The sequence below is a fragment of the Chrysochloris asiatica genome, unplaced genomic scaffold (assembly GCF_000296735.1).
Source record: "Chrysochloris asiatica unplaced genomic scaffold, ChrAsi1.0 scaffold00065, whole genome shotgun sequence".
NCBI lineage: Eukaryota > Metazoa > Chordata > Mammalia > Afrosoricida > Chrysochloridae > Chrysochloris > Chrysochloris asiatica.
The window spans coordinates 7546305-7558346 of NW_006408583.1; the positions used below are offsets into that span (position 1 = coordinate 7546305).

A 12042-nucleotide genomic window follows, 5' to 3' on the forward strand; every position below is an offset into this window, starting at 1 on the left:
TACTTTTGTATATGTTGAAATGTTCCATGATAAAGAGTTTATAAAAATGGCTCTAGTACCATATTGTTGTTAAGTGCCATCAAGTCGGTTCCAACTCACAGCGACCCTATATAGAGTTTCTGAGGAGCCGCTGGTGTGTTTGAACCTCTGACTTTGTGGTTCAGACTGACCTTGAGGTTGAGTGCTTATCTTATGGCACCACACCAGCATGTTAGGGCAGATCTTTCTGATGGTATAGCTTCACTGTACATCACCCTGGAAAAAGATACTTTAAGAACATTGAAATTTGCTACTATCTAGAATTTATATTATTTACTTTACTTTGTAATGCTTGCTTATCATTTTCTTAATTTTTAATCAATTTTGCAGAAGAAGAAATCCGGAATAAGAGTCCTGATGCAGGAAAGTCTCCGTCTGACTTGAAAAGAGAAGCTAATTGAACTATGATGCATTGAAATTGAAGTTATGTCACAGAATAAAAACTAAGTCTAAATTGGAAATGTATACTTGCTTTTTCAGAGTCTAAAAGTTCTTAAATGCCTTTTAACCTCCTGTATTATTTTTAGATAGGGATTTTCTCAGTTTGTAGTAGGAACAAACAGTTGACATGAAGTATTTGTGGAAAGTAAAATGGAGAGTTATACAAAGACATCTTAAATAATGTAAGCACTAAGAAAATGACAGAAGTTGTAGTTTAATTTATTTTGTTATAATTCAGTTTGTTAACATAAGAATGAGCATTTTTTTTTTGATGTTCATTCATTAAGTGGTTAATGTAATAGCCATTAGATATACTGACCTTTCCTTTTAGACAAATATGTAACTTGTTTCTTTATGGAACATTCTGGTACTAACAAAAAATGTGAGAAAAATAGTGCCTTGTGAGTGTAGTCAAGATGACAGAATTTAAGATTGGGAAAATCCTCAGTAGGGTTGGTTACTGATAGGAGCAGTGATGCCTGATGGGGTGAAGTACATGTGATACAAATACATGTGATACTGGCACCAGGGCATGTTTCAAAAAGAAAATGATGGAACACTTACAAATCCATTCAGTGGGTTAATACAATAGTTTTATATTTGGTCTAATTTAGACTTTGAGAGTTTAATTTTATCCTTGTTTTATATTTTAACAGAAAAAAATAAATGAAAAATTTGATAAGTTTTTTTGTTTTGTTTTTGTTTTTTGGTGGTGGGAGGCAGGTACTGTTGTTTGGAAAAGATACAGATTTGATTGTGTTAGTTTCCTGCTCAATAACCATCAAAATTCCTATCTGCCTACAGAATAGTTTCTAAAATAACTTGAGAATATTGAATTGTCATTAAATAACTCTTCAGTGTTGTAATGGTAAGTTTTGAAGCTACGATCAGCTTGTCAGCAATGGGTTTGTTTGTTTTTGTGGAAGTATGCCACTAAAAGGTCAGGCCATAAGGCTGCAAGAGTAGGCCTTCTGTTGGCCTCTGGATTCTGAGTGGGAATCAGAGGGCCACTGGCCCAGGAAAAGGCTTATCTCTAGCTAGAGCACCCAATTGAAACTGCGCTGTTGCCCTCTGAACCGGAAGGATTGGAACAGAAGTTGGGTGATGGCACTTATAGCCATTCCACCTCTGTAAAATCCCATCACAACCTTGTCCACTCACCCCTAAGAAATTTTCATGGACAGGAGAAAAGTTTTGGAAAAAGATGGGCTTAATAGTTCATCTCTTTTCACCTATTTTGGGCTACCTTTCGTTATTTTGGGCTACCTTTCTCTCATGGTTCTACAAACAGTTTGAAAAGCCAGTCTTGTGAGAAAAGAAGAAAGTGGCACTGTGTAAGCACTGGACTGTTAACCACAAGGTTGGCAGTTCAAACCCACCAGCAGGAGAAAGTTGAGGCTGCCTGCTCCTGTGCCTGTAAAGATTTAAATTCTGGGAACCCTGTATATGGTTAATACAAGTTTTGTTTTAGGGTTTGGTAGGTTTATTGTGAAAACATTCTTTAGTCTGCGTTAAGGAATCCAAAATTAGCATGCTAAGGAGAAGGTTGTTGTTAAGCACTGTTGAATCAGTTCTGTATAGGGTTTTCAAGGAGCGGCTGGGGAGCTTGAACCACTAATGCAGTCCAACACATTAACTCACAGCACCACTGTCAATAGCATTTATAAAGTGCCAGGGCCATTGCTAGGCACACACTGAATTTCATCGTTATACCTAACACAACAGTTATACCTCTTTTACAGATTAAGAGACTGAAGCTTAGGAAGTTTAAATTACCTAAAATGAACTTGAACCACGTGAATTAGAATACTCTGGCATTCATTTTAAAAATGTATAGGTCTAAAATGGGGATTGGTGGTTATGTACCGTGAGTCGGTTCCGACTCATAGTGGGGACCCTGTACAGGGTTTCCGAGGCTGTAAATCTTTACGGGAGCAGAAAGCCTCATCTTTCTCCCACGGAACAGCTGGTTTTGAACTGCTGACCTTGCGGTTCGCAGCCTGATTCATAACCACTATGCTACCAAAGCTCTGAATCTGTTTCATTAGACTGAATAAAAAGTTTGATTATAGTCATAGTTAGCCCTGGGGTACCTTTGAGAAGCAGCTATACTAATGCATATTCAGATCGGTAACTGATGGGGAAGTTCATGGTCAATAAAGTATAGGAGGCCTGAGAATTAGAACACATCAAAATGTCTCTGGACATTTATTTGATTTATAAAATCACAATGTCGAATGAGCTATACACCTGTGATAGGCTGAAGGTTTTATATATTCTTCCTTTGTCTTTCATGTTACTACAAGGTATGCAATGTGTGACATCTGGGCAAATCTAACTACATATAAGGGGAAGACTGCTTTCCTTTTTTATTCTCCCTTAATGGAGTGGAACTGTAGGATAAGCACTGGACTGCTAACCGCAAGGTCGGCAGTTCAAACCCAACATACCATCCTTGAAAATAGTTGCTATGAATCGGAACCAACTCAATATATCTTAATGGTTTTCAAGCCCCCACAGTAAAATGGTACTCCCCAGTCACTGGACCTGGTTTCATTCGTACAATGCAGCCTCTGGCTCCCAGCTCATGGTGCTTACTGCCTGTTGTGATGACTTCACTCGTGCTGCAGGCCCTGGTGGGCTGGCTCGTCCTCGGCAGTGGTGGCTGCCCAGAATCCGGAAGTGGTCCTATCAACAGGGCAAAGCAGCAAACACTATTACCATCAGCTGGTGCTCTTAGCACCCACTTGCTACCCAGCCTGTGGTCACCTCTAGAAGGCTGCCCCCTCCACATCTGTCTCCATCTGGATGCCCACTTCTGCCTAGATGAGGGCAAAGTCCTGGTTTGGCTGCCAGCACAGCTTCTACCTGACCCAGCTGCACACCTGGCAAGGCCAGCCTCCTTGTGGGCTTTGTCTGATTATACTCCCAAAAAGTTTTCAAAGGTTTAAAGGGATTGTTGTTATGTGCCGTGGAGTTGGTTCTGACTCAGTGACCCTGTACTGGGTTTCTGAGGCTGTAAATCTTTACGGGAGCAGAAACTTCATCTTTTTCCCACGGAACAGCTGGTATTTTCGAACTGCTGACCTTGAGGTTAACAGGCCGATTCATAACCACTATGCTACCAGAGCTCCTTTTATTAAGTATAAATTATATGAAAATTGCCCTTATACAATATGGTGTTCACACAATGTTCAAATTATGTCTTATCTCACAGAACATACGGACACGCCTATTTACCACAAGGGCAGCAGTTTAGATTCACCAGCCACTCCTCAGAAACCCTACACAGGGTCACAGAATCAGAACTTACTTGATGGCACTTAGAGCAAAAATTACGGACATTGTATTGCTAACCATATGTTTGGTGGTTCAAACCCACCAGTCTCAGAAACCCTATATAGGTTTGTTATAAGTTATAACTGACTAAATAGCACTTAATGTTCACATTAAGTATGCATACCTGTGCTGTAAATGTCTCAAATCTCTTAAACCACTGATTATAGTTTACTGCCTTTAGCCTCCTCCCATAACCACTGCCACCTGCTTAGTTGTCTTTTGGCCATAAGGGACGGCTTTAAGTCACTTAAATGCTTAGGTTTCCAATAATGGTGTGGCACTGAAGGGTAATGCACTGGGCTGCAATGTCAGTAGTTTTGAACACAAGGTCAGTAGTTCAAACTCTCCAGCTGTTCCTCTGGTACCGAATCAGCAGTTAACAAAAATGGTTCACAGCAGATTCCAAGATAGAGCTCACATCTACAGGCATATGCTATTGTTGCTGCATACTCCTGAGTGGGGTCTAATTCATATCAACCCTGCATAGGGTTTCCAAGACTAAATCTTTACAGGAGCAGAAAGCCTCATCTTTCTCCTACAGAGCGGCTGGTGAACTTGAACTGCTGACCTTTATAGTTAGCCGCCCAATGCCTAACCCACTACGCTCCTTCAAAGGCATATGGTTGTTAAGTGTTGTTGAGTCAGTTCTGACTCAGTAACCCTGTGGAGGGTTTCCAAGGAGTGGCTGGTGGGTTTGAACTCCTGATGTTGTGGCTAGCAATCCAGTGCTTAAATTCTACAGTGCCATACCAGGACTCTTCCAAAGCATACTGTTAAGTGCCATTGATTGGGTTCTGATGCAGGATTTCCAAGGTGGAAGCTGGTGGATTTGAACCACTGACCTTGCCGTTCAAATCCACCTTTTAGTCCAGTACTTATCCTACAGCATCACACCAGGACTCTATTCAAAGGCATATACGTTACGTATCTTAGAGTTGGTTCTGACTCATAGTGACCCTGTCAGGGTTTCTGAGCAGCAGCTGGTGAGCTTGAACAGCTGACCTTGCAGTTCAAACTGACCTTGCAATAAGGTCTAAATGTGTCTCCTTTCCCTTCCACCATGCTCTTCTGATTTTCACTGAAATGAAATGTGAACGTGGCCTTTAGAAATTCCCAGTTCCCTGAAGCTGGTGGAATAGCTAAGATATTTTCTACAATGAAGTCTTAATGTGTCTTTTCCATAGCCATGTGCCTATCCCTTCTTTGAAATCTGTGATTCTTATTTTTTCATGGTTGTAATTATATAATTCTGTACATACATGTATCTTTTAATTCCATTGTTCCATGAAATTTTTGAAGTCCCCTCATATATACCAAGGGTCATAGACCATTTTAGGCAACTATTCATGGTATGCTGTGGGATAAGCACTGGACTGCTAACCACAAGGTTGGCACCTACCAGCCACTCCTTGGAAACCCTGTACAGGAGGGTCACTATGCATTGGAACTGTCTCAGTGGCACTTAAGATTTCAAAATTGGCACTGTCTCCTACTTGAATTTAAGAAATGGTAAAAAAAAATCTAATTTATTGCTGTACATACATTTTCGTTACATTCATATCAAATTATACAAAATATTGTTTTAGTCACTGATTTTAATAACAAGTGTGTGTAAACTGACTTCTAGAGCCCTGGTGTGATGATGTAGGATAAGCACTCCGCCAAAGGTTGGTTTTAACCGCAAGATCAGTGGTTCAAACTTACCAGCCGCTCCTCAGAAACCCTATAAAGGGTCACTATGAGTTGGAACTGACTCGATGGCACTTGACAACAAACTGACTTCTATATCTTCAACTTGAAACCTTAGGTAATGCAAAAAATGTTTTAAATGTTTAACAGGACAAGCATAAGCTGTTGTTTGATATGAAAAATGCTATCGAGTGGAATAAAGAATATTGAAAGTTAAGAGAAAACATTTGGAAGTATTTAACTGAAACTGAAAAAAATACTGACATTCTGAAACTTTCTTGACCATGTCGTTCTTAACCCCATGATCTACAGAGTCAACTTTATCTAAAGGAAAAGCCGGAATTCTTAAGATGTATAATATAAAAGCAATCGCCATCATTCTGTTTTGAATGTGCTTAAAAAAGAAAGAAAATAAAACATTAAGGGCATTTCCCTCAGTGTAAAGTATTGTTAAAATAAAATTAACTGTTTAAGTTACAGATACATGCTTGCTCACTTTTCTTCTTAAGTACTGTGAAAGTCAAGTCCACAGGCTTAAGTTTAGAATATGAATTCACTTTGGGACTCTTAATGTTCCATGTACTGTACAGTCTTGAATAAATACTCAGTATTACACCATCATAAGGAGCTCTGGTAGTGTAGTGGTTATGAATCGGGCTGTGAACCGCAAGGTTAGCAGTTCAAAACTACCAGCTGTTCCTTTGGATTAAGATGAGGCTTTCTGCTCCTGTAAAGATTCACAGCCTCGGAAACACTGTACAGGGTCGCTAGGAGTTGGAACCAACTCCATGGCACATAACCACCACTATTACACCATCATGTTTTAGTATTTCCCGTGTAATATCAGGGAGTACGGTGGCTCCACAGGATAAGTACTTGACCGTGAACCACATAGGTTGGCAGTTCAAGCCCACCACCAATTGTTCCAAGGGAGAACGATGAAGCTTTGTGCTCAAGAAAAAGATTTAAAGCCTTAGAAACCCTATAGGGTTATTATGAGTCAAAACTGACTCCATGGCACCAACAACACACGAGGATGTTTGTGGTGGTGTGCCGTGGAGTTGGTTCTGACTCATAGTGACCCTATACAGGGTTTCCGAGGCTATAAATCTTTTTCTTAAGCACAAAGCCTCATCTTTCTCCTGCAGAACAGCTGGTAGTTTCGAACTACTGACCTTGAGGTTAGCAGTCCAACTCATAACCAGTACGCTACCAGAGCTCCTTAACAACACACAGAGTATCAGTAAAAAGAATGATGTCTTGAAAACCATAAAATGATCATATTATGTGTATAACTGATCAACAAAAGGTTCAGTGATTCAAATTTATACTAACTTATTGCCAATATCCTAATTAGATGTGTTTTGTATTTTACATCTGAGTAACTTAGTGCTCTTAATGGGGAGGGGACCTGTCATCCATAGCTAGAAAGGGTTTAATAATAACTTATTAAAGCCTTGAAAATTCTAAAGGCTTACTATTTATGTTTAATGTCTGTACATTGCCTCATCTGTAGAATGGGAGACCAGGAAGATTAAATAATCAGAGTTCCCTTTAAAATGAAATTTAAACAAAAAAACCCCAAACCTGTTAATGCCATTTTTGTTGTTATGTGCCGTGGAGTCAGTTCCGACTCATAGCGACCCTACACAGGGTTTCTGAGGCTGTAGATCTTTACGGGAGCAGACCACCTCATCTTTCTCCCATGGAACCGCTGGTAGTTTCGAACTGCTGACCTGTGGCTCGCAGCCCGATTCGTAACCACTACGCTCCCAGAGCTCCTTTATTGATTCCAATTCATAGGACAGAGTAAAAATGCCACCTAGGGTTACCAAGGCTGTAATCTTTACAGACGCAGACTGTCACAATCTTTCCTGTAGCATTCAAGCCACATTTTCATTTAGCAGCTGAGTGCTTAACCACTGTACAACCAGAATTCTTCTCAAATGAAAATTTTTAGGTTTCATTGAAAACTTATCTGTAAAGCATCTATTGGAGAGTTGGAACAGGGCATTATGTCTGTTTTCTGACTTTACTACACCACATTGCTAATCCGAATGGAGAGTCTTAGAATCCTCTCCTAAAAGTATGCATTCTAAGAATCTGATTCATTATTAATCCAGACTTCTAGAAAAATACAAATGGGAGAGTGATGTTGCCAAAGTGAATTAAACCCTGTTTCATTGGGGGAATTTCCTTAACTCCCCTGAGCTTCAACTTTCTGTCTATAAAATTAAAAGAACTATATTATAGGAATAATCTATATCTAAAAAGATAGGGTTTGTATGAAGAACTTTTCTGTCAATTTCAGATAGAATGTTGGGTGTAATGGCTGGGAGACAGAAAGGATCTTCAGTCAGATTGCCTGTATTCAGCTGTGTAACTTAATAGAGGTAGTAAACCTCTGCCAGTTTTCTCATTTATAATTTACCTCATGGATTGTGAAGATCAAGTGAGATAAATACACATCAACCATATAGGGATACCTGGCATCTAGTAAGGGTTTACATACAGGGGGGGTTTCAAAAAGTTCATAGAAAAAAACAAAGATAATGGTCTTTTCCCAGGAACTTTTTGAAACCCTCTTGTAGTTAGGTATATTTCACAGTAATGTTGGGGAGAAATGGTCCAGTAGTGTTCACATGAGAGCTGACACACTGTCCTGTGTGGTAGGTACTATTCTAAATGCTTCCAAAGTTTAAGTCTTTGAACAATCCCATGCAGTAGTGCTATTCATACCCACATTTTACCATCAAGGAAACAAGCACAGTGCAATTCTAAGTGATGGAACCAGATGATGAATGCAATCCAGGTGGTCAGGCTCCAGTCAGGCTCTGAACCACTCACTGTTAACAGCTGCCATGAAACGTCCGAGATTAGGACTCAGATTACAAAATCATATTTGCTAGAAAAAAGGCAAAAAAAAACTTGCCAGCATAGCAATAGTTGTGGGCAGCCAGAATCTTCCCACTGACATATGAACCACCTTCTAATTACTTGCATGAACAGCTTATTTTAAATTGCTCTCAAAAATATTTATTCATGACTGAAGCCAAAAGCAATTTATAAATGCATTTTAATTCCTCGCTGATAAAATAGTGAACATTCCCTCTTTGCAATCTAATAAGGAATCCAGAAAGATACTGGTAAAGGCTCTGATGTGCATTTCCATTAGAACCCACACACAAACCACGTTAGTGTTACAGCAAACCAACTGTGCATTAAGGTTATTTTGACGCTCTACTGGACAGCTGAGACCACAGCGCCCAATGCTGAGATGATGGGGAGGGAGAAAGGGGTGGAAGTAGTACACAGCACACATTTCAAAGCCCACTTTTAAGCACACAACATGATAACATTAAAGAGAAGGTGCAACAACAAAAAAAGCAATTCAGCATCTTCAGCAACAGTATTTGGTGATACTCAGCGCATAAGGAGGCTGTGCTTGGGGCCATCCACTCTCTCGAGCTTCTCAAAGTGTTTCCTGGCATTGCGAATGTTGATCAGAGTAGCCGCCGAAGGGATCGAAGGATCCGACATCACCACCATCACGTAAGTGTTTGACGTGAAGATGTCAATGAACGCAGCGAAGTTAGAATTCCTGACTTCCATGCTTTGGAAAGAAGCGGCCAATTTACTGCAGCTCAGCTTGAACTGCTTAATGATGTTGCTGATCTTCTCGAAGCGGTGGACGTCACGCTGCTCCTTGCACTGATAATGGGAAATAACCAAGAACGTAGCTCTCTCGAAAAGCAGAACTTCATCGGCCTCGATAATCTGGGCAAAATTCCTTAAATTCATCTCCAGCTGCTGCACGTTGGGGATCAGCTGATAGACGATACTGGACCACGCTTTGTACAACGTCTCATCCCAGATGGAGGTTCGGAAACAAGCGCACTCCAGCGGGCGAGACAAGCGCCTCAGGTCTTCCTCTCGCTCCTTAAAAATCAGGTCACGCTGATCTTCCTGAACCAGATCCATTTTGTGCACCAGGCAGAAGATTTTGGCGTCAGGGGAGTTTTGGAGGATGGCCTCCAGACACGACTGATAGTAATGCATGTCCTTTTCCAACTCGCGGCTCTCCACATCGAACACGTAAATCAGAACCTCCACATTCCGGAAGATGTTGTCGCGCTGGCTCGTGAAGTAATTTTCCATGAAGGTGTCCTGCCCACCACAGTCCCACAGGTTCAGCACCAGGTTCCCCAGAAATCGGACGTGGGAGTGCTCCACGTCGATGGTGGCTCCCAGGCGCCGGGTGTCGCGAGCAATATAATTTGCAAAGATGATGGACCGCATACTGGTCTTCCCCGACCCACTCTTCCCCATCAGCAGGACCTTTTTCTTCATGGCTGTGTTTGGCATCACCCGCAGGGGCCGCCGCGTACTGGGCGTCAGGGCGCGGCCTAGCTGCAGCGCGTAGGCAGGAGCTGGCGGACTCCTCAGGCCAGGCGTCGGTGCGCACCTCCACGCAGTCGGGGCAGACGAAAGCTCGAACTCAGGCTCCAAAAGCCTCGGCGGGGATAGCGTTTCTTCAGGGGCCAGCAACCTAAGACCGCGGACTGCAACAGCTCTGGAGAACTGCTCGCCTTCCGGAGAGGTGGGTCGCTGCGTCGCACCGCCTCCACCCACTTCCGGCAGCGATCTCACGAGAACTTCCGCGCTCGGTGGGCGCTGCCTCTGGAGGTCAGGTGACTTGCAGCTTTAGGGAACCTGAACGTGCTTAATTTGACAGGGAAATGAGAGGCAAACTCAGGATGGAGTCTGGTGTTTTGTTCTTCTGGTTTTACGGTTGCAAGAGGAGAATGCTGCCGTCTTGTGGCAAAAGGACAACAACCAAACCCTTCGCTTTAAGATCGAGATGTGCTTTTCTCGAAGGGCATCAAACAGGGTACGTTAGGAAAGACCTACTTTCGCCGCGCATGTACGACCTGACTTAAACAAACAAACAAAACCCCGCTGCGTTCCAGTCCATTTCGATTCCTGTGTCCTCGAGTCGGTTCCCACTCGCTGTTGTTAGTGTCGTCCAGTGGGTTCCGACCCATAGTGACCCTCTGTGCAGCAGGAGGGGACACCGCCTGGTCAGCGCCATAAGCACAATCGATGCTACGACTGAGCCCGTAGCTGCTGCCACTGTGCTCATCCTGTAGTTGCGGGTCTCCCTCTTTTTCTCCGACCCTCCACTTTACCAAACATGATGTCCTTCTCCACGGGCTGGTCCCTCCTGACAGTATGTCCAAAGTAAGAGAGACGAAACCTGGCCTCCTGCCTTCTGAGGAACATTCTGATTGTACTTAATTCCAGCACCATAACTCAAATGCATCAATTCTTCTACGGCCTTCTGACTCATCGCGGCTGCTACATAGAGTTTCTGTGGCTATAGATCTATAAAAGAGCAGCAAGCCTCATCTTCTGCAGAATGGCTGGTGGGTTTGAACTGCCCACCTTTTGCTTCAATGTTTATGCCACAGTGCCACCAGGCTCCTTAAGCCTCCCCAGTGACTAAAAAAACAAAACAAAAACCCCACTAAAAATCTCCTTCAAGTTCTACTCAAACTGAGTCTATAAGACAGACTAGGACTGCTTCATGGGTTCTCCATGGCTGGAACCTTTATGGAAACAGATTACCATCCTATTTTCCCCACAGACCAGCTGGTAGGTTGAACCACGTTTTGGCAAGGAGCTGGACTGGCTAGGCAAAGCACCACCAGGAGCTAATTGAAGCAGTGGTGGTGGTGTGTGCGGTAGAATTGGTTCTGTCTCCAGCAACAGGTTTCGAGGTTGTGAATCTTTAGGGGAGCAGAAAAACCTCATTTTCCTCCCGTGGAACTGTTGATCTTGAGGTTAGCAACCCAATCCGCAACCACCACTGTAGGACAAACACTGGACTGTTCACCACAAGGTTGGTGGTTCAAACCCTCCAGCCACTATTTGGAAACCCTAAGTAGGGTCCCTATGAGTTGGAACCTCCACAGCACTAAACAACAGCAACAGCCCTGTGGGATAAGCACTGAAGGATAAGGTTAACCTCAAGGTTGGCAGTTCAAAACTACCAGCGGCTCACGGAGACCCCTGGACAGGGTTGCTGAGTCAGAACCAGCTCAATAGCACACAACAGGAAGTTCATACCAGGGTTGTTGTTGTTAAGTGCCATCAAGTCGGTTCCGACCTATAGTGACCCTGTTTAGGGTGTCCAAGGAGTCCTGGTGTGGCACTGTGGGTTAATGCGCCAGACTGCAAAGCCATTTGAACTGCAAGGTGGGTGGTTCAAGCTCACCAGCTGCTCCTTGGAAACTCTATCCAGGGTCGCTATGGGTAGGAACCGACTCGATGGCACTTCACAACAACAACAACAACAACAAAGGGTATCCAAAGAGCAGGTCAATGGCACCAGTCATTCCTTGGAGATGCTCTACAGGGTCATTATGAGTCAGAACTGACTTGACAGCATGTAACTTACACTGTAAAATAGAGATAGTTCAATCTTCCATTTATAATAATAAAAATTGAATACCTACTTGTCTGTAGGGCATG

At 42.7% G+C, this 12042-nt stretch overlaps 2 protein-coding genes across 2 annotated transcripts in view; one reads left to right on the forward strand and one right to left on the reverse strand.

The window, feature by feature from the left end:
• The window catches only part of HAUS6 (HAUS augmin-like complex, subunit 6), a 43491-nt gene extending 43051 nt beyond the window's left edge, over nt 1-440 (forward strand). The window contains exon 17 of the mRNA XM_006864503.1: nt 370-440. Within this exon, the coding sequence (XP_006864565.1) occupies nt 370-440 (71 nt within the window). The remainder of the gene's footprint in view (nt 1-369) is intronic.
• Nucleotides 441-8578: 8138 nt separating this feature from the next.
• Nucleotides 8579-10082, reverse strand: RRAGA (Ras-related GTP binding A). The gene has a single exon (XM_006864473.1). It carries the CDS (start codon nt 9871-9873, stop codon nt 8932-8934), a length of 942 nt encoding a protein of 313 aa, XP_006864535.1. The 5' UTR covers nt 9874-10082; the 3' UTR covers nt 8579-8931.
• Between the last annotated feature and the right edge of the window lie 1960 nt (nt 10083-12042).